Source organism: Aulostomus chinensis, chromosome 20 (assembly GCF_037954235.1).
Source record: "Aulostomus chinensis isolate RoL2024-O1b breed Wild chromosome 20, RoL_Achi_v1.0, whole genome shotgun sequence".
Classification (NCBI taxonomy): domain Eukaryota; kingdom Metazoa; phylum Chordata; class Actinopteri; order Syngnathiformes; family Aulostomidae; genus Aulostomus; species Aulostomus chinensis.
Window position 1 is genome coordinate 21,996,148 of NC_141339.1, and position 22,799 is coordinate 22,018,946.

Below are 22,799 nucleotides of genomic sequence, written 5' to 3' on the forward strand. Positions count from 1 at the left end.
ACCACCAACCCAGAGATTAGCGGAGGACCCACAGCCCCCCGAACCCCTGCAGCCGCCTCCTCAACCGATTAAAACCGCAGAAAAATCACTGTCTTGAGAAGTTTTCTGTGCGAAAAGAACAAACGGGAGGAGAAACTTGTCAAAAGCAGGCGAAAAGAGAGCAAACGGAGGTGCCACTCCGTAGAGAAAGCAGGGTAAAGCAAACCCATAATAGTGAAAAGGGCATAGTATCCTAGCAACAAGCCTCTTGCTCTGCAGTGTCCTCTGTTGCTCCTGGATCTTCACCCTTGCATCTTTCTTTCAGAGGTTCTTCTGTGCAGCCCCGCAGCAGACACTTTCATCCTTCCTCCCGTCCCTTCGCTCTCTCAGGACACCCTGTTGCACCCAAATAAGGCCACTTTCATCAAGTGTGCGTGTGCCATTTTAACAGTGTTATCTTCTAAAGGGTTTAGGAGAATGCCTCAGTTCATACAGCGCATATCATACGCAGGGCTACGTGCCATGTATTTAAAAGAGTGGTGGGCAGAGATACAGAACTGGATCCCCGCTCTTCAAATCCTTTTAACAGAGGAGCCCTCCCTCCAAACCCTCTGCCATGTTTCAGAGAGCCAGAGCAGAGCTACAACATCAATGGTTTAATCCCCTTACATCTTTTGTTGACGGAGAGGGAAGCGAGCAAGAAGAGGAGAGGATGTGTAGGAGATAAGGCACTGTAAAACATCTCCTGAAATCCCTCTTGGCTGGGTTTGTTACTCAATTAATCCATTTCCTGCCTGAGATTATAAAAAAAAACTAGTGATGATGGGTAGCTGCAGAGATAACCACAGGCCAGATGCATCAAAGAAAAAAAAGGGTGAGATTTCAGAGGATAACCACCAAACGGCAGCGTGTGCGCGCACACGAGGCGACACCATTGGCGAGTGTACTTGCTCGTATTGGTCACCAGTAAAAAAAAAAAAAAAAAAGTCCAGCAAACGAGTTGTAAGTCATTCGTTGTCCTTTTGCTGTTGTTGTTTTCTAAAAACATGAGGAAAATAGGCATTGCACTTATTGAATATTGGCAAAAAAAAACAACAACTGAAGAATATATTTGTTGAAATATATTTTAGTAGTTTAAAAAGAACAAAGGATTTTGTTTTTTTCTGTAAACTTTTTGCTTGTATGTTTTTGTTTTTGCTAATTTTGTTGCAGTACATGAATGAATCAGCAAGGATTTTTGAAAAGTCAGAACATCTGTAATAATTAAAGTTATACACTTAAAATTGTCGATCAATGAATTTGTGTCGGATTTCTTTTATTTAAATGTCTGTGGAAGGCTTCTGAACACGGCGCCTTTCACAGGCACTCAAAAGAGAATTTAAGCTTCTACTTCTGGGGGACCTCACGGGAGACCCTCCAGGACCCTTGGGGGTCTCAACTTTGATGGCTGCTCCTCCACAGTGAAGAGTAGTGTCCCTTCCTGTGCAGCCATACTCTGACAGTGTGTATGATGCAGATATGGTGCCTTGTGAGGAAAAACTGTTACCCAACCTCTGGTGCCTGGTGAGCCGACGCTGGACTCCAAATGTGCTGATGCTGAACCCAAAAACATCTCTGGCGGAAGAAGTGGAAAGATCAGAAAGAGAGAGGCCACGGCGCTGGAGAGGAGACGGCCCGGCTATAATTGGCTGTCAGAGTTACCTTCTCTTCCCAGCGTGTGAGTGAGGAGAGTTTAAAATATGCCGCGTGATGCCTCTCTGAAGATGAATTGCTGGCTCCATTTGCTTCATCTGACACCTACTGAGTCTATACCGCGCTGTAATCCCCGTCCTGACGGAAGCCAACCGAAACAGAAACATGAGAGGCGACTGTGTCTGCAGGAATGTTCTAGTATTCAAGTCCATACTTTCCTTCTGTCCTCAATTCTCCGAAACCAAAACCGTCTCATTTCAGACCATTTTCCATTAGTCAATCCCCACCACATCACTTTTTAAGATCTACCATCACCGCGGCCAAACAACAACCATGATGATCTGCTGAAACCGGAGCAGACGGAGCAGTAGAGGATCGGTGGGAGACCCAGGAGAGGCAGTCACCCATGGCCTTACCTCAGATGATGTAGGTCAGTGCGTCTTCTGTGCAGGGCGCTTCGTACTGCAAAAAAACTCATTTTATCGGCCATCTAAACAAAGTTCTGCACTTATTCAGAATTTATAACGTTCACTATCTTTGGAACATCTCTGCTGCTTTACTTTTGTGTCAGACAGCCTTTTCGTTTGGCTTTCAAAAGCAGAATTTTCTCAAAGGCCCCCCACATGCTGCAGCACTGCAGAGGTCCCCCCCCCCCCCCCCCCCCCGCAGTACTCGTAGTACCCTGTTCTGAGCGGTGCAATGCTGAGCCACTGCTGCTCTTGGCGGTCAGCGTGAAAGATGCGCTGACCCACATCCACTGAGGGTAAGACCCAACCGCGGATGACTATCTGGAACGACTCCACCTCAATAAATGCGCAACGCTGTGGAGCACATGAGCAGATGAGGACATGAAGTGTGTGTACCACCGCCGCTCTCGTCCATCCAGGATGTTGATTCAGTCGAACAAACATCCTGGTTTTGTGAGCCCATGTTTTCATACGATTATCAGCGTTCACCTAAGAGCTTTACGACCTCCACGGACACATCGATGGGATCCTACGGCTTGGCCGAGTTCAAATAAATAATGACTTTGATCAGCCTTTATAATCTGAGGCCAGGCTCGATTAAATGGCGAGGTCTTAAGCCATTAGATTGTCACAGAGCAGGAAAGAAGGATTAATCATTCCTGCATAAATGTTCAATGTATGGGGAGAGCTTTTGACATATTCACTGCATTTCAAAGCCGACCTCTGACCTTCCCCGTCTAACTCACCGTACCCCCTACGGTGCAATTTTTGATCCTTGTTGAATTATTGATCTGACTGCTGTGGCTGCTCCAGTGCTAAATTTTTAATTCAGCAGTTATCAAAACATTAACTCATTATCAGGTTTGAACTTGACGCTGAAGAGACCTCTGAGACATTTTAGCAGGCAGAAACCAAACAAAGAGACAGGAACAGCTGAAAGACAAATTCCCACCAAGAATTAGAGGCCGTCAGTTTCCCCGCGTCATCGCATTCTGAAGGAATCCATCAAACTGACAGTCAATCTTCATAACCTGTGTTTTAATGCACCAATACACAGTCAGAGACAATCCACTTGGTTTTTCCTCCATAAAGAGTTGGTTTGCTGCTGGTTAGTGTATTGGTGCATTTTCATTGACAAATTCATTGAAAAACTGCAACAGCACACAAAAGCAACACAATGCCGACAAAACCTGCAGTATGGAATTTGGTGCCAGTGAACCAGTGAACCACGGCACTGTTTTTGGTACTTCAGTTTAAATCAACAATCAATCCAAACCTCTCAACATGTTGCTAACGTTAGCTTCAGCTGGGCGTCACACTCGAGCGAGATTTTCAAGAACATTTCAAATCTGGCCGGTTCAAATGCAAAACGTGATATATCTGACATGTAATATGAGGGTCGCAGTGGCCAGTTTTGCGTTTCACTAAACAAAATTTGCAGAAAATGTCAAGTTTTGCAACGCTTAACCACCATTGAGACCGTTTCCAGGCTGCAGGGTCTCTCTCTCTCTCTCTCTCTCTCTCTCTCTCTCTCTAACAGCTCCCTGGTACCAAAATTTGACATAAAACTTCAACCAGAATTCTCCACTTGATTAATGATGATGAAGATGCAGGAGGACAGTTGCCATAAAACGTTTAATCAATGTGCTGCCGATCAGCGAGGTCAATCCGTGTAGCTTCAACTTAAGGCTCTCGGTTGGTTTTGGGGATGAAAAAAAAAAAAAAAATCCCAAACTGAACCTGATTTGAACTAAAAGCTTTGACGTTGAACTCGTTTCCCCTCAGTTTAAACCAAATGAACCAAAAATATGTCCATGTGCAGGGTTTGCATGAGCAGTTCACAAAACGTTTCCAAACACGCAGAGAGAAAGAATGGAAACTTCTCCTTCCTCCTTCCTCCTCCTCCTCCTCCTCCTGGCACAGAGAGGACAATAGGTTATAGTGACAGATGGCGGCCTAAATGTAGGGCACTGGGGGAACAGGAGAGGATGGAGGTTACACTGAAGGCCCTAAATTTCCATACCTCCAACACTGGGCCTCCACTCATATTACCACTCAGTCGATTCTCAATATGTGCAGAAAACTGAGAGAGGAAATAAGAAAACATCTCATTCCTGTATTCATCACATAAACACTCACCTAAACTCCCTCGGCTGTTTATTTGTCATCAAAAAGCTTGAAGCAAGCATTGAGAACATTTTGCGAGGTATGTCCTTCTCTCCCAGCCCATCCCAAACCAAAACAGAAACATGTTTTCCCAAGTTACGTGCTCCAGTCTTGGCGTTTGAGTCTGGCCTGCAAGAGGAAATTAGCCTCCAGAACAGCAGAGCAAGGTTACCTGAAACCATTCCAAAAAACTTCCTGAGGATGGAACAACAGTGTAGAGAGTGAACAATTCATTCCAGATGCTTCAGCCGACCCTCAAAACTCCACATTATCTCACCCATCGAGGACGGCTCGCCGCCAGTTTCCCAGTACTTCGCTGCCACTCCAGTTATGCAACTCTCGCGGTGAAGCTGAAACAATCTAAACAACGATCCGAGCTCTTCGACAGTTCTCAACAGCAGAAGTGATTTCCCAGTCAAATAGACTCAAACCCAAACGAAATGCCTCTCAGTGTGAAGACTGATGAACCGTTCTGAGTGGACCAGCCCCAAAAAAAAATTGCGATAACTGTGTCAGAGAAGGTGATCTATAACCCTTAAACTACCGGTGGCAGGGTGACGGGACAGCTCTCTCTAAATGCCAGCCAGGTAAAGACATCTGCTGACTCTAGTCTCCAATGCCACAAAGAGCTGACAGGCAGAAAATCCAGATGAACACCTCCTTCCTTCCAGGCCTTGAAAGAAGCTGATGGGTTCTGTGTAGGAGTTGCTGACTTTTGGCAACCTGGGACCATTTCACCGTTGAAGGTCACTGGATGTGTCACGTAGACAGAATTGAAATGCTGACAGTGAGTTTATGGTGCGACCCCAGATGTCCAGCGCTACCTGAACCCCACTCACTCTTTCGGACCCCCACCCCGGTGTCTTGTTTGCATCTTGATTAGTTGTTTAGATCGCGTCCCATCTGACAGATAACGCAGATCAATAACGGTCTGGCCAAGAGTGCAGCGCACCAAAGGCCCTGAAGGACGAAGTGGGACAGTGCCAAGACAGGTTGTAGAGGGCGTCCAGGACATTCAAACCAGCTGAAATAGTATTTAGTAGTTATTTAAATATTTATACCCATTTTACAAACACTAGATTGAAAATCAATGCATTTAGTATCCATTAATCGGGCCGTGTCAATCAAAAGTGATACATAAACACGGATCCATGCATGTTCACTCCTGCTGCCACTGTTACCACATCTAGAGTTGCAACAGTTAATCTAAGAAGTCCATCGAAATAAAATGAACTAGCTTAATAATAGTCATCTTTTAAAGTAAACATGTCGAACATTTGTTGGCTCCACACTCTTTAACGTGTGGGTTTTTGTCGCTTTTATGTTATTAATGACAGTAAATGAGTTGTTTTAGGCTTTTGCACCTTCGGATGGACAAAAGACGCATTCTGAACACGTCATTTTAAGGGAACTTGTGATGATTTCAACTTTTTCCGTGGCATGCGGTATAAAACCATTGCAAACTGCCATTAAAGCCTTGCTAGCGCGCTACGTGCTGAAAACTATCACAACTTGCACTCCATGGAATGATTTTGGATTTGATACTGCAGTTGTGATGCGAGTTGCAATATTTATACTCAATTTTTGTGTGGATTTGTATCAAACAAGGATGCTTCCTCAAGGCTGCAGGATATGATTCGTAGGCAGGATATCTCTGCAGCAGCCCCGATTTAAAACGGTATTTTAAACACACAATTTTTGAACATTTCAAATGCAGAGGGGGATTTTAAATTCCAATACATTATGCAGCCCCGATTCGTGGCGTGTGAAAAGAATGAGCGATTTTGATGATTCAGCTCTGTACATTAATACATAACCAGCAAGTCAGGTATTGCGCTTCAGAAAAACTCCACCCATGTAGATTAGATGAGGCTGCCAGACCTGCGCCATATTATCTATGTCATGCAGTTATGGTGCAGCACGAGCGGCTAATCACCTGGCTAAGAACGTGACAGGAGTATTTTTTCAGCCTCTTAATATAAGCTCAGATTACCTTTCCATATCTATAAACTTGCCTACCCCCAAGTTTATGTAAGCGTTTTGTTTTTCAAAATGAAACTCACAATCCAAGTGTTCCATTAACCCGTTTGAACATCTGATCTGTTTGATAAACTCAATCTAACATTCTCACTCTAAATGGGGAAAAGTGGGAGGGCCGCACCCTATTTGTCTCTTTTCAATGGAGAGAGTTGCTTCAAAACAACATCACATCACATCACACACACACACACACACACACACACACAAAGCTGACCTAACTATGGCTAGCATCATTCTGTGCGGGTCACCCAGCACGGAGGCCTACTATTCCCAAACCCATCCCCCCAATCCCTCCGCTTCAGCGACTCTCGGGCCAAGCGTGGGCCCCCTCCACTCGCCCCACTGATCACTGCTGTTGCCTAGGCAACTGAGCAACCTTGCCCTCCCAGCAAACCCGCAGCCCAAACACCAGAAAAGGACACCCCCAAAAACTCCAGCACTTCCCTGTATGTACACAAGCACACAGAACTTGTTGTAAAACTTATTCCTGTTAAAATGAGATTTTACTACAAGTGCCCATCTGTGCGCGCAAGACCCACGCTGGCTCTATGACCTCATTCTGTCGGCTGAGTGCTGCGTTGATGGGAAGGAATGGACAGCGGATCAGACAGCAGGTTCACGGGAATCCAAAGAGCGAGACACTGGAGAAGTGAACTAAGGGTGGTAAAAGTTCAGAGCGATACGGTTTTGTTTTTTGCCCCCCCCCCCCCCCCCCATTTTTAGACAGCGCCAAACCATCACGTAGTTTCCATCCTCTTTCCATGCAGTCTGATTCCTGCTGTGCCACTAGGAGGAGACCACTTCCTCTTTTGTTTATCCAGGAATGTGGGACATCCTGACAGGCTAGCTTTTCATTGACAGCACACAGCTGAGAGTTCCCCCTGTGGCTCTTTCAATCTTTCCTCTGTGTGTGTGTGTGTGTGTGTGTTTTCTACTATGTTATCAGTGTTATCAATGAGTCTGGCCTCACACAACAACAACAACATGCCCGGAAACGTAAGCCAGAGAGTCTAGGACAGCCCTCTCAACTCTCCGGCCTCACCTGATGAAGCTCCAGGGCTGATTACATGTTTACTACACACGAGGTCAAAAGTTTGAGACTTTAACACAATTCTGAGTTATTAAGTTTAACAATCATGGTAATTTCACCAATTGTAGCCTCTTTTGAAGTTTTGGTTATGCAATGGGGTCACTGGGCTCTTTACGAGAAAACCTGCTCAGCATCTCACGACACGGAAATCTGAGAGTGGACACAAAGAATATCAGCAAACTTCCTATTCCTGTTAGACGCCTCTTTCAGACCTGCAGACAAGCAACCCAGTGACTTGAAACCACAGCCGAGAGCACAACACCATTGTGTTGTTGATCCTCCCGTTTCCTTTGAAACCAGAAAGGATCTCAAACAGAGAAATGCAAGCCTCCAGTTAGCTGGCCGGCTGTGATTGGCTGAGGGAAACAAGAGGAATGAAGTAAAACTGTGGAGAAATAAAGTTAAATACAGGACTTTCTAACTGGCTCTGACACAAAGTGATCTTTAATTCTAGTTTTGCACCTCCCAGGAAAAAGGCACAAATATTTCAGTCACAGAAGAATGCGAGTGTCAGGGCATGGACTAATGTGCATTAGCATGATGGAATACACTCACTCACTCCCTCACTCACACACACACACACACACACACACACACTGGTGGCCAACTGGGAGGGCTGGTTCTACAGTTTCATTGTAAGCTTTTAGGTCACGTCACTCCCCAAGGGTAAAAGAAAAGGAAACTGAAAAGAGAGAGAGAGAGAAAGAGAAAGAGAGAGAGAGAGAGAGAGAGAGAGAAGGCTCTAAATTCACACTCACTGTGTCACCTCATATATTACAACACACGGAGAACCCCGGTTCTGAAGACATGCAATTGTATTACTTCTCAGTGAGTTAATTAGGAGTAATTTTAAAATAATTTGAGTCTAAGTGGGAAGCTTTAGAGGGATGATTCAACCGAGAGGCTGAACATAGGAAGACATGGCTTCTCACCGCCATTCACTCCAGAGAACAAATGTAGGAGGCAAGTGCAATCGGCCTCCTTTGATGTGAAATAACGTGTTAATCAACTTTACATGAATATGATATGCAGAAGCTTGAATCTCAATGTCTAGTGGATCACTGGGAGATCAGACTGGTTTCTGAGAGCCACGTCTGGCTGAGGTGACAGCCCGGTTACACCAGACAGATAAGTTACTGAAATAGACCAGAGAATCTGACTGCGTGTCATTAGCTCCTCTCATACATGTCAGACCAGACATCAAACGCTCTCATACCTGCCTGCTTCCTATTAGAACGTCAGTAATGTTGGATGGAACCCATGTGGAGATTGAGCAGATAATTGCTCTGTGAATTATCGGGCATGTTGGTGACGTTTCCATTATTCAACTGGTTCCACTCCCGAAGAATACAAAGGCAGAGAAAAGGGGGCCTTTACTTGAAGACGCATATGTAAGTGTGTACCTCCTCTTGGTGGGGGCCGACACCCAAATTTCTCAGGAAATTCAATCGAAGGCAAGAGACTTGGCTGTTTATGGCTAATTTATGGGCTAGTTTAGGGACGGGAGCCAAGATTAACACCACACACTGCCTCCTAAGTCAACAGAGCATTTCCAGCAGGTCATACATTAATCAATCAATTTCCATTTGTGTTCTTGGTGAGCGAAAAGCCAGAATTCATATCTCGCAAAGGCTGTAGACGCTTCGGCCAGGCAGTGACTTCTGCTTTTGTAGCCAGTCACTCGCTACGTTTACCGGATGTGAGAGAAAGTTAACTGACTCAAACTGGAAAGTTGAGATGCATAGAAAAGTGTAAGACCGACTGAAAATGTGCTTTCCCAAGTCAGACAAACATGACTGGATTATTTGGTTTGGGATCAGTTGAATTGCATGTGTCTGCGTCAATCGGCCCCAGCTTGACCTTGTCGTTCAGCGCGTGTTCCGAAGGTCCCGAAGACGAACAACGCAAGGGCGGAACAGAGGAGACAAACTCGAAGCTGCCTCGGTTTACAGAGTTGTTTATTTAATATTAGATGGTATTTTCTACAGGGATCTACAGGGAAACCGCTTGTTAACTTGCTTGGTACTGTAACAAGCTAGAAGGGGTCATACTGTCCGCCATCCACTGTTTTAGAGGCCAACATCCTTCCATCAATAAATCAATTCTCCTCCGGTTCTGGTATACTGGGACAACAACGATCCAATTAAATGGCCCGCTGAGCTTTAGCTATTTAGCTCCATGGCAACTGTACATGTAAACCCACCAACACTGGTTAGAAGGTGGCTGGTAAGAGATGCTGGACGAGGCACTCGCTCTCACCACGCCTCTAAGCCAATGAGCTCACCAACAGTCTTGTCTGCTTACTTGCTACGTCTGGCTGCACATTTAAAAAAAAAAAAAAATGTATTTGACTACTTGTTTGTCAACTTGTTTATCAGCTGTTGAGTTACTATTTGATGCAAAATAAAACTTTTATTTCCTGGCATAAGGAACACTAATAAAATATCACCAAGGGGTAAGCGCAAGGGGTAGCCAAAAAGCATCAGTTACGTCTGATTCAAGTAATTCCAGAGTTTGGTCTTCATGTCATTCCTGATAGTTGTTGCATATTCATGGAAGTGGGATGAGAAATATAATGGGAGCTGGTCCACTGCCAGGTCAACTGCTAGTGGATCTCAAAAATGGTAAAACTGGATGAATATTTTGACGTCTCGTTTCTCTGTCTGGGTCAAAGACTTTTCTTTTTAAACAGTTTATTAGCTTATTTAGATCCACTTCATCTGCTAAGTAAGAAACCTTTAAGGCCATTTGGCTGAAGTGTCAGGGGGATGTGTGAGGGTCTGTTAAAGGTCAACAAGCACTATTGCAGAGAGGATCTTTATCAGTTCATCTGTAAAAGCGGCACTTGCCCGTCTTGCTTGGACACTTTGTCTTAATGTCATACAGCTAAAATCCGTCTCACACATCGAAGGTCTTTTTTTTTTCTGGATGGCATAGTGTGAGGCGGGGGTAGGGGGTTGGGTGGGGCGGGGGTTAATGCACGCTCTTGTGACAGCGTCGTATTTCTGGCCGTCTCTAACTAGAATTGGGTTCCAGACCACCAAAAGTGAATGCAGATGTTGAGACGTCCAGAACTCACGATTACAGCTTATAAGACAAAGAGTTACTCAACAGTCCTCGCTTATTCCTCTCAGACGAAAGCCCTTCTCCACACACACACCCTACCAAGTAAACACACACACACACACACTGCCCGTATCCCCAACGTAAGAAGAATGGGATGGGGGGTGTCTGTCAGCCATATCAACACACCAGAAATTCAATTACGCGGACAGCAGGATGTCTCTAAAAACCCAGCCTCCTTTGAGCTTGGCGTGCCCTCCAACATTTCCCACCATTCCACACACCAATATCCCCACCCCCACCACACACCCCCAAGCTTCCCAGCCAACCCCTTACCACTGTTCAGCCACTCCCCCCAACAATACCCAGACCCATTGAGGCTGGACTCCCTTTCTCACACTCTGGTGTTGCCAGGCCCGCTGAATGTACGCAACGTTGGGCTTGTTAGTCTCTAAAATTGTTCACAAATATTGATGGCTGAATATTTACAGTAGAGTCGCCTACTTGTGCTCGCTCACTATCTCTCTTGACTCTCTCCACTTGTTGAATGGGGGGGGGGGGGATTCCTGAAGATCTCATCTAAATACTGAGCCCTTAATTGCTCCTGATGGCACTGCGACGGACTGGCGACCCGTCCAGGGTGAACCCCGCCTCTTGCCCAGTGTGAGCTGGGATAGGCTCCAGCCCTCTCCCCAAACCCTGGACAGATAAGCAGTGTAAAAAAAACAAAAACAAACGATGGATGGATGGATTCCATCTAAATACTGATTAAAAAAAAAAAACAGCAAAAATTGGGAGAAAGAGTGGAATGAAATGGAACAATTCAAAGGCAGTTTGGAGGTAAAACCCCATTTGGACCATGAACGAGGAACCTTTGGGAGGATCTGTCTTTGTTCTGACCACAGTAACCAGGAAGTTTTTCAACTTCAGCCCCCCCCCCCCCCGACAAAGTACCACCTTGGGTTCCAGGAATTGTGGAGGTAGGTATTCCATGAAGCACTTCTGACTCAATCACTGAATAACAGGAAAGCTTGCAACCAAACGGACCAACAATGATGAACGAGCCCCGGAATCCAGCAAGGAGCAGCCCACAACTCCATTATTATTGTTGTTGTTGTTGTTGTTGTTGTTGTTATAACACAGTTGTGGAGCTTTCTAATTTGCCCGATCTCTGCAGGACTTTTGACCAGAATGCCAGCAACAATAGGCCAAAGGAACTGTTGTAGTTCCAGGACAAACAGTTCCCAAAAAGAGGCTTAAATATGACATAAGTGCACATGATCAGATCTTGTTCAACACGCCAGAAATCATAAACATGAAAGAATTACAGCAGCTCTCTTCCCATCACGGCTTCCAGACAATCATGGTCACCGAGTAATTATGCAATATCCAACTCTTCTACTTTCATTTACGTTCGTGTTTTGTTGGCCAGCTGCTTTTGGTTTTCAAAGTCAAATTGGAAAGTTACAGTATGAGCTGTGATTTGAGAAGTTTGCTTATGCAATGCAGAATAAATTCATACATATGTATAAATTGATCCAGGGACCTCTCTTTCTCTCTCACTGCACTACACTAGTGTGTGTGTGTGTGTGTGTGGGGGGGGGGGTCTTCGCCCTTCTCTTGGGCTTGTTTTTACAGACCCAGTTGCTTGTCTCTCTTGCAGAATCTGGCCTCTCTCTGTGTGCCACTTTTGCCTCTAATGAAATGGAAATCTGGTTTTGATTTAACCACAGAGATGGGGAAAAAATGTGTGTGTTTTAAATAAAAAAAAAAAAAAAAAAAAGTGACTGAAAAGATATGAAACTCAAGGCTGTAGCTTCATGTAACTGTCCGGGCACATTTCCTGGTCCTCCTCTTCTTTTGTGTACGTCTGGCACCCAGACAGACGCTGTTCATTTAGCACTTGAGTGGCGATCCTCGAGCTTGTCTCCTAAATGCTCAAGGGAGCCACTGGCGTTTGGACAGCATTAAAGAAAGCCACTGCAGACCTCACACGGTGGCCAGATCTGACCTCACAACATGGTCACTCCACTCAGATTTCAAGCAGCCGATTGACTAAATCTGTGCCGTCTTAACCAGTCAGCCCTGCTGGCGTGGACCTGCAGGCAATTAATTTTTCGATGCAAGCAGTGGAGAATTATTCATCCAGCGGCCTGATGAAAGACTTTTTTGATCTGCCCGCCTCTGGGTAAAGTCTCGTGTAATAGTAGATTAAGATTAAAGTACTTTGTTGCTGTTTTGACATCTCATTTTATTTCACAACAAAATGTCCATAATGGTTCAGCCACGAGGGTTCTCAGCGTTTCTCAAGTGAATTAAGGCGTTTGCTTTGATAGTTGTGTTACCGTGCGTCATCGATGAGCCACAACGTTGGTGGACGCACGATGTCGCTCATCCAGCGAGGCCACCGCAGACACAATACTGACGTTACGTAATGAGGAGCAAACGGCGTCCGATAATGTGTACGTTAGCGTACGTTTCCGGATTAAGGGCTCCCTCAGCTCTCCCTCGTTCATGCTACCCTTTTGTGTGTCTGTGTGTTACCTCGGCGGTTTTCACAGTGCACAATTCCAGGAATGTCCATCGGATAACATGTGACCTCTATGATCTGCTTGCTTTGAGCTCCTGCTTTTAAATCAGGGAGAAACATGAGGGAGGGGAGGGGGGGGGGAAAGAAGTTCTCAACTGCATGGAGAATTTTTTTTTTTTGTGGTCCAACCCCTCCCTCATGAAATTATTCATCACCTTGCCAAAAAAAGATCATGGCGAGTTACCAGCCTATGTGCTAGCTAAACGAGGCTTAGCGTTCTCCTGCTCCATCATGGTATTTTCACCCCCCCACCCCCCCACCCCACACACACACACACACACACACACACACACACAGCTTTCAGCCCTGTATTTAGGTCTTAAAACAGGAACATTGATTTTTGGTCCCCTGCCATGCATTTCAAACTGCCCCTAAGCAGGCATGAGTGCTGTCCCACAACCAAAGACAACAATGATAATCAGCCCCCCCCCCCCACCCCCCATTCCCTTAAAAAAAAAAAAAAATCACTTTGCTCAACTGCCCTTTAAAGGCTATTGAGATAAACCTTCTTCCTTGAGGACCAAAAGAGCAGTGACCTAAATCAGTGCAGATTCAGACGGTGGGGTAGCGCGGGACTTAGTAGGCCACTTTAGGATGCTGTGGGTGCGTATGCGTGTATCATAATCACCCCAATCAAGCCTTCCTGGTGGGGTTAAGCCAAGAGGACCCCCACCACCACCATGTTAATCCTTAACAGCAGCATATTTGTCAGTGCAATCACACAGTAACTCCAGGCCTGCTGTACTTTCCTATAAAGGAAACAAGGCCAAAACTCCAACTGAAACAAGACCATATCGGTGCGCGGCCGGTGGCAGCAGATATCGGCCCTGCTCCAGCACGTCAGCAATCTCTCGGTGAGTTTTGATGAGGAAATAAAGCAGCAATCATTTCTCGAAACGATGGAGAGAAAAAAGGCGAGGCTGAAAACACTGTGCTTTGCCGTTACTCTGACAACTGCAATGTTGATTCACATTGTTAAAAGTGTCATTCGTGTGTCATTATTCACTTTTTGGCATCATTATTGCAGGATTTGTGCCAAAAAAGAAAGAAAGATGTTTTCATCGGTCTGGAGAACAGGCTAGAATACCTCAGCAGCACCAAAGTACTTCATACATTTGGCCTCTGGCAAATACTGCACCTCCTGCAATTTGGATATAGCACTTGGCCATATTACCACTTCAATAAATGTATTGTATTTTACATGCACAAAATCTGACGATCATATAACCCTTTTATAAAGCCGGGTTAGTCTTAAACTGTCAGAGTGATGAATATCTACCAAAAAGAAATCCACAATCCAACCTCCCTATCAGTAGGAGCATAAATCCACCAGCCTTTTCTAGAAGAGTCCAATCAAAGGGGCCTCGTGCGATGTCTGACAGCCAGGTGTGTGTCCAAGTGTGTCACTCACCATTCAGCCCGTTCGGGATGCTCCTGTGATGGTGGGGTGCGGACAGGTCATCCATGGACCTCCTCATGGTGGGGCCCAGCTTACTGTTCTCAGAGGTGGGCTTGTGTATGTGGTTGTGGTGATCCGGACTGCCTGCGCTACCAGTACTGGACGTACTACTCCCATCCCCGACATCCCTGACCGTCCCGGTCCCCCCGTTCAGGTTGGTCAAACTGGACTGACTGTCTATGGAGCTCCGGGACCCTGCTCCATTCCTCTCCTCGTCCAGCATGAGGATGATCTCCTTCAGCTCGGAGTTCTCCCTCAACACTGTCTCCTGGTTGGCCTCCAGCTCCTTCAGCTTCATCATGTAGGTGCCCACTTCCTTCCACATGGCGCTGGCGGTGTAACGGCCGAAGCGCTGCCACTCCCGGGACAGCTTCTTGCCCTTCTGCCGGTCATCGTCCAGGAAGCAGCAGAGCTCCCGGAGCTCGTGGTTGTCGTCCTGCAGCTTCTGGTTGATCTCCTTCAGGCTCCGGATCTCGTGCAGGTGCACCTGCAGCCGGCGGTTGATGTCTTTCATCATGTTGCCGTGCTCGATCATCAAGTTCATTTTCTCCCCGTCGACCCTCCGTAGCCTCCGGAGCAGCTCCTCTTTACTGCACCGGAGCAGCTCCTCGTCCGGCAGCTGGCTCAGCTCATCCCTCGGTGCCTCGGACAGGTTCTTAGCCATAACTACGAGTGTGGCTTCGGGGTTCAAATCAACTATAACAACGAACTATCGAAACTCGCAAGCCTCAACCGTGTTAAAATACATCGTTAAAAGAGAATCTCACTTTTCTCTCAGCAGGCCCGCGGTACGGAGGAATGTGATGCTGAGGGCAAACCCAGCAGCAACTGATCTGGGTTTCTTTTCTTTACAAATTTGGAAAAAGCAGCTCAGACTCCATTCATCTTTTTATTTTAAAAAAAAAACAAAAAAAACCCAAAACCTTACTGCCAATTACTCCGACCCGGTCCTGTCAGCACAACATACCAACGTGCACCATCATTCAATACAAAAAAAAACATTAAAAATGAAATTTAGTAAAAATCTCCATCAATATCAACTAGACACACACACACACACACACACCTCTAAAGCCCTACTTTATTTTACCGGTGATACCGTCAACGACGGGCCGCGGCGGTTTTAAGCCTCTTTGGTGAAGTGGTGCGTCGGCGGACGGCGGAGGATGAAGCGCCCCTTCTACCACCCAGCTCAGCGGCAGCTAGCTCGGAATTAGCAGCGCACCGTCCCCCTCCTCATCCTCCTTCCTCCTCCTCCTTGTCCGAAAACGCTCTTTGGGTTTGAAATCATTCACGGAGGTTTAGCCCGAAACGGCCAATCAAGACCAGGGAGAGGAGCGGGACGGCAGGTACATGAGGAAGAGTACGCTGGAGACTGGCAGGACGCAGGCCCCGCCCTCTTAAAGGGACAGGCACACCACTTCGAGCACTGGAGGCTGTCAAAAGCTAACTAATTAACTAGCTAACTAATTCATAAATGACTCACGTGTCAAATACGACATTTTGTTAGCCTCATAGCATAATTGCCATATAGTGGCCAAAGCAACTTAGGAGAGTGGAGTTAGGCAGACATTTCAAATTGGCCAAAATATGACTTAGGCAATTACATCATGAGGCTAATGATTTCATTGTGATTTGGTAAAGTCAACAGAGGTCAAAATCCAGTGCCGTAAAAATCAATCAAAAGAGCGCTAAATATGACCTCCAGAGCACCGCCATGATTGTTTTATGAAACCTCTGGGCATGTTCAGAATGCAGGGGGGCCTTCTTCTATTGAATTCCAGAAAACTTTGTTTATTTTTTGTTTTAGTCTCTCTTTTTTTCAAAAGTAAAAATGGTCTTTAAATACGTAGGAGTCCTCATAATCTGTTGGTGTACAGGGGGAAGTGCCAGTCTGTGTTTACTCTTGGCCTGGGGACCACTAATTAGTTGGAGTTTTGTCCCACCGAAGGGGACAGAAAAGCAGTTTACTAGAGCAGACTATGGCAGGGAGCATTTATCTATTCAATGATTCATAATCACCAGAAGAAAAAAAACATAAATCACTCCTTACACTTGTATGCGTTAAAAAAAGAAAAACAAGCACTTTATTTAGTGATTAAGTTAATTAGTTCTTTAACTGACATGAGTGTTAATGCATTTACTACACCTTGAATAACCTGCTAACATTTGTACAGTAAAATGTGACTACACCTGAAATGAATGCAGATTAAGTACAACTACTTATTTTATCAGAGTAGTTTTAACAGGCAGGAAATCCCTTCGCAAGGTCACAGCGCCCCCCTGTGTACTGAGTCTGTCATGGCAAGAAAACAGGTTGAACACAAGAATTTCACTACGAACTGAATCGGGAATAAAATGCCAGGAATAACATTCATTAAGTCCAGAGCCCCAAAGGTTGACATGATCAAAAAAAATTGAAGAAAAAAAAACCAAACAAAACACAAACACAAAGCACGCTCAGTAGAAGGAGAAGAAATCTCCATCTGTTCCTGAGAGTATATTCTTTAAATGTTTGCAGTGCGGCGCAGCAGGCGGGTCCAGCCTCCATCCTATCTGACCTTTTACTTTTTGTGATTTCTTTGTTTGATGGTGCACATCACCCCACCCTTGGGCCTGAGAGTCCCGGTATCCAGGATGTCAAAGCTCTGTCCCGGGGTCAGGGTGAAATCAAACCTCTGCAGCAGCTTAGCCATCACCACTTTGGCCTCCATCTGTAAACACCCCACACAACCAATCAGATTCACTCCCCTTTCACTCTTTATAGGCGTTGGATTATTTCTGAACTTTTTGGACTTCTTACCTGAGCAAAGTTCTGACCCAGGCAGGAGCGAGGGCCCAGGGCAAAGGGGTAGTAGCAGTAGTAAGGCCTTGTGCAACACACAAGAGACCGCATCAGTTACTAGAAATACAAGGATTTAAAACCCAAATTTTATCGGCGAAAATCCTTGTTAGATCCCGACTTACTTGGGAGCATCTGCGTGAAATCGATCTGGATCAAATTTAAGCGGGTCTTTGAAGAACTTGTCCATCCTCCCGGTGACATAGGAACTGAACTGGATTTAAAAATTCAGTTTTGAGTACAACAGGACCGGTGCAGGAATGAGTCCTGAAACCCGTCAATACGCTAGCACAGTAGAGGGTCTGGTTCACAGGCGTCAACAAACGCCAGCAAATACCAGAGCGGGGAATCCTCATGCATCTTAAAACGGTGCTTGCTAGCATGTGGGTGGCTGTCGAGGATATCAAACATCGTCATTGTCAAAGGAACCTACGGTGATGCTAACTTCTGGGTGAGGTGATGCTAAAGATGCTGTGCTTAGCCTACAAAAGCATTGTCGTAACGCATTCAGACGTAAAGAACTCACAAAACAAGTGACTCCTCCAGGTATGTGGACGCCATTGATGACCACATCTTCCAGTATGTAACGAGACGTTCCTGGAGCTGTCGGGTAAATCCTCAGGGTCTCCTTTAGCACCTGGGGGGAGGTTCCAGTTTGAGGTGCACACATTGGTCACAGATGCATGTTTGTTTTTTTTTCCAATAGCTACATAGCAGCAAATCCAGTTGAACCATAACGTTTACCTGTGAGAGGTAAACCAGTTTCCCAAGATCGTCGTAGCTGATGTCATGTTTCATCCCGATAACATCATCTACTTCTGTCCTCACTCTGAGAAATAAAAACACCGCTCAAGAACCTGGTCAATAGCTACGAATGAAACGGTTCTCCGCATCAGTTCCTACTTTTCCAGGATGTCAGGATGCCTCCCCAGTTCCATGACGCAAAAAGCCAGTTGGTTAGCTGTTGTTTCTTGGCCTGAAATGTTAGACAGAGGAAAAGTAAATAACTTTTAAAAAATAAACCCAAACCAGGGTTCTACATAAGATTCTTTCAGCAAACCATCAGATGATTTTTCAGTACTCCCATAAAAAACTGTCCCAGTGTGATTCGCTTTGATCCTGGGATCTGCAGTCAGTTTGAAATGTGATGAAACGTCACAAAAGGAGTCACACTGGTGTGACGTCACAAATGCAAATATAACCGGTGGTGTGTTGCCATGCTGCATCGTCCAATATCTCCAAACTCACAATCTGGCTGGATGAAGATGGAGTGTCAACTGTCCCTCACGTTAGCCCGACTGTATTCGCAAACTTACTTTATGGAAACTTTTATCAAAACCCACCAAAGCTGAAACAACGAAGTCTCACCGGCAATGAAGAACGTCACGAAATTGTCCAACATCAACTCCTCATCTTCTTTTGTCATGCTTTCCTCTGAAACAACAGGAAAAACAAAAAATGAACGAGCGAATCGGATGGATGTGCTCACTGGTGCACATGACCTAACTTATCTTTTCTATGGACAAACCATTTCTACTGTATGCTTGCTAACAGGGAGTAGCATGAAGGTAAACAATTCCTTTAGCACTCTTTTAGTTGTCATCCCTGGTCATATGATATAAAAATTCAAGCCAAAAATAAATGTTCATACATCTTAAATCTTCCTGTAAAATAGAAGATATATAATTTAAACTAATAATACCATGACATCCACCTGTCAGTCAGTCATCCTCACAACTTTGGCAGCGCAAAACCATGCTAATGCTAGCAAGCTAGCATTAGCATGCTAGATCCTCCAGTACTCGGATGCTGAGACATCAAACCTGTTTGAAATGCCAAAAAAAAAAACAAAACAAAACAAAACAAAACAAGGCCACGCGGGCGAAGCTGTGTTTTCAAATGTGGAGGACGCCACGCCTTAATCCCAATGAAACTCATAAAATTCGAATCCAGTTCTTCCCAAAATCCTGACTACCAATCCTGGTTCAACCAGAAACACCGGCGAGACACACCATCACAGTTACTTCAAGTGAAATCCCCGCAGTGTTTGAGTTTATTAAATAAGACGCTACAAAAATTAAAATACTAGCGAAAACATGATGAAAACATGGTGAAAACATGATGAAAACATGATGAAAACATGATGAAAACATGAAAACGTGCAACATGTATTTTCTCCGTACATCAAAACTCCCATTTAAGCCACAGACTCTCTAGTTTGCAACCGTGGTGAACTTTTTTTGTTTTTTTACGACAGAGATGTTCCGTGTGTATTGTCTGATTGAATCTGAACCTCAACCTTTGCCAGCGGACTTGATGATTTGAGTGAGGATGTCTCTGGGAACGTCTTCGCCGTTGTAAATGGCGGTCTTCCTGTCTTGGATCCACCGAGCCCCGGTTGCGCGCAGCAGGCGGCAGGCTTCCCTCACTTCTGTAATGAATGGTCTGTTCTTTGGATTGAACTGGAAGGGGCAACATTTTTAGACTTGCATGTTTTGTTCAGGAGACAAATACTCACAAATCAAGACGCTTTAATGGTTCACTAGCTGTTCAAAGCTAACGTTGTGCTACGAAGGAGCTGCGGGCTTCTTCTGTTTTTGCCGTGATGTCATTTGAATGTCCACGACAACCTCCGTGGGCTCATGCAGCCGCTTGTCACCAATTTGTAAGTTACGCAGACGTCTTTTAAATCCATCGGTGTGGGACCGAAGAATCTTATGCCGTAGAACAAAACATCAAAATATCCTTAAGCTTGTAAGAAGCACAGCCTTTACTTCAGACGTTAAACTTTAGAGGTGAGGGTCCCGGACATTCGATCATTTATTACTCCCAGGTTTCTGGACTCCGCTCCACTGCATGACATCATACCTCAAAAAAGATGTCTCGTACGTAGTAGATCAACCCTTTCAGACACATCTCGATGGCCTTGGGGAAGGGCGAACTATCCTTCAGCAGGTCTAAATCCACACCAAAGGCAACCTGAAAGTTGCAAAGAAACGTAGAGTGAATATGTTTCCTGCGTGACTGTGCCAGCAGGTTCTGATCGAACACCTTGGCGATCACATCCAAGGTGACGCAGGTGACGAGCTGGAGCACGCTGGTCTCTTCCTGCCTGTCGGCCACTTCTGTGAGTCGACTCATGAGTTTCTCGGCTCTCTCGTTGAAGGTACCAATCAGACCTCTCAGATACCTGCAGGTGATGCCACACCAGCGCAGCGGTTAGGCGCTCCCTCCTGTTCACGCGCAGAAAACAAAGGTGCCTCCACGTTGGGGGGGCATAAATAACTCACAAGCTGCTGAAGGCCGGGTCCATGATCCGCCGCTGTTTATACCACTGCTCGTGGTGCTGTGCTGTTACCAGGCCGTTGCCTAAGAACCTGGAAGAAAGATGTGTAGATCATTTAGGACCTCGCCAACTGTCTCAAATTCAACTTATTGCTGGATTCTCCCTTTGTGACTGAGGTGATGCAGTAATGCCACCACAATTTGGTTAAAATGTCAGAATACTGTGTGCAATACTGCAATTTGCCATGTACTAAACGTGTGTGTGCTTGTGAAGTTATCAAGAAAACACTGTGCACAAATAACAAACACTTTGGCAATGTGTATTTCTCAAATGTACACAAAGTAGCAGAAGAAGTACAACAACGTGCTCAGTACTTTTTCAACGATAACAATATTGACTGAGTTACATAGTCACCACTCCTGTAAAATATCTTGCCCACAAACGAAGCCATTTCTGCATCACTGCCGCAGTACTGCTGGTAAAAATACTTGCAGGGGTGTTTTCACGATTTGAATTACTCATGCAGTACTATTACAATATGAGAAAGTACAGCTTGTCTGACTTAATACCTTTGACCGAATAGGTTGAACAGCCGCTTGTAGAGAAACTTGTCTTTGGGATACTTTGGAGACATCAACACTTCCTGAAACCGGAGCCATCAGAGGATCAGGATTTAGGTAATACAGTCAACATTATGTCCAACATACTTTCTCTCTAAAAAAAAAAAAAAGAAAGAAAACTGCACAACACTTGGGGGTCAGATTAACGTCACAGACTTTCTGGTCAGCAGGTCTAGTGGAGCACTCCGGCACACTTGGCTGTGCAACGCTTACGCAACGGACATCCACACAAATGGAAGCACAGTGGGTGGAGGCGTTTACCTTGGTGGTCTCTGGGCAGGTGGTGCAGAGCAGAACGTAATGCAGAGCATTGACTTTATAAACTGGTCCGTAAATCTCAGCCCTGCGAACGACACCCACCGAGTTAGTCCTGCTTGCAGCTGCAGTTTGGATCCTTGCCAGCAGGACGACACGAAAACGACCTGACAGTTTTCATTAAACTTAATCTGAACTCTTTTTTTTTGTTTAATTTCAAAAGGTGACAACAAATAGAATGTTCTATACGTGCTGTTTATGTGCAAGGGTTAATAAACCTGTCAAATAACGGTAAAGAGGTAACCGTTTCCCTCCGAGATGTCATGAAAAGAAGTACAAATACCTTTTTAAAAAAGGTACTTCAGTGAATATACCTCGCTTGGGCAAACAGGTGTAGTTGTTAATAACTCAACATTTAAGTACTGACGTGAGGCGTCATAACGCTGCCACACGTTTACATAACTCTTACCATTCCAGAAATGAATCGTGCAATAGTCCACCGTTTTTCATCACCCTCCAAAACGTCGGCGAGTGTCCGAAGAGAAAACTGCGCGGAGAAATCAGAAGTTACAGGTGAAAGTTTCACTCCAGTCCAGCGCGATTCTCCGACCTACCTGTCTCTCGGGGGTCCAGGAATGTGGTCATACTTGATGTGGATGTATTTAATATACAAACAATAACCGAGGAAAGCAATGAAAACGAGAACGAGGAGAAAGAAAAGGAGATAAGCGGCCCAGCCTGCAACGACGCGCAAAACCGTCATGTTGGCGTGAAGGTCCCGGCTTCGTTCACCTGACAAACTCGAGTGGCGTACGATATCAGTTCAGTTCCTAAAAAACGCCCCAGTGTAATTACGTCAACACTTCCGCTGTGGTTTACTGCGACAAAATCACAAACAACTATGAAAGCTTGATATGTTGTGTTCTAAAAGAAAAAAAACACCTTAAATCATTCTAGTTTTCTGATCTTTAAATAAAAAAGTTTTTTTTTAATGACCTGCAACGTCACAGCACCCCTGTGTTCGATAAAATAAATAGAAAAGCAAATAAACAGCAAATTAAAGAAAGGGCCTGTCACGCTTCCGTTTCGTAGCTGACGGACTTCAAGAGGCCTCATTTTCATGCCAGTCCGGTTGCAGTGGAAGCTCGACGTCTGTGTTCATGGGAGTAGAAGTCTGAGAGTATCCTTCCAGACCTGTGGTCCTACTTTTACAGGGTGCCACTCGGTTTAAATGGGCTAAGGCTCACAAA

At 45.2% G+C, this 22,799-nt stretch overlaps 2 protein-coding genes across 4 annotated transcripts in view; both read right to left on the bottom strand.

The window, feature by feature from the left end:
• Positions 1-16,076, bottom strand: part of ccdc85cb (coiled-coil domain containing 85C, b) — a 53,750-nt gene extending 37,674 nt beyond the window's left edge. The window contains exon 1 of one of the 2 annotated variants that reach the window (XM_086190634.1): positions 14,499-16,076. In XM_086190634.1, the coding sequence (XP_086046760.1) occupies positions 14,499-15,210 (712 nt within the window). In that variant the 5' untranslated portion in view covers positions 15,211-16,076. The remainder of the gene's footprint in view (positions 1-14,498) is intronic. The other variant, XM_086190633.1, reaches the window with a different exon arrangement.
• A 534-nt stretch (positions 16,077-16,610) lies between these two features.
• Positions 16,611-22,558, bottom strand: LOC147243260 (cholesterol 24-hydroxylase-like). Of its 2 annotated transcripts, XM_086190632.1 has the most exons (15): positions 22,164-22,551; positions 22,019-22,096; positions 21,556-21,637; positions 21,244-21,317; positions 20,679-20,765; positions 20,440-20,578; positions 20,257-20,367; positions 19,688-19,850; positions 18,757-18,822; positions 18,292-18,364; positions 18,133-18,217; positions 17,915-18,025; positions 17,514-17,602; positions 17,350-17,416; positions 16,611-17,260 (listed from the first exon to the last, which is right to left on the bottom strand). In XM_086190632.1, the coding sequence occupies exons 1-15, from the start codon at positions 22,310-22,312 to the stop codon at positions 17,111-17,113; spliced, it is 1,524 nt and encodes a 507-aa protein (XP_086046758.1). In that variant the 5' UTR covers positions 22,313-22,551; the 3' UTR covers positions 16,611-17,110. The 2 variants fall into 2 exon arrangements, with proteins under 2 accessions (XP_086046758.1, XP_086046757.1); XM_086190631.1 differs by having other exon boundaries at positions 20,257-20,578; positions 22,164-22,558.
• Positions 22,559-22,799: the final 241 nt, after the last annotated feature.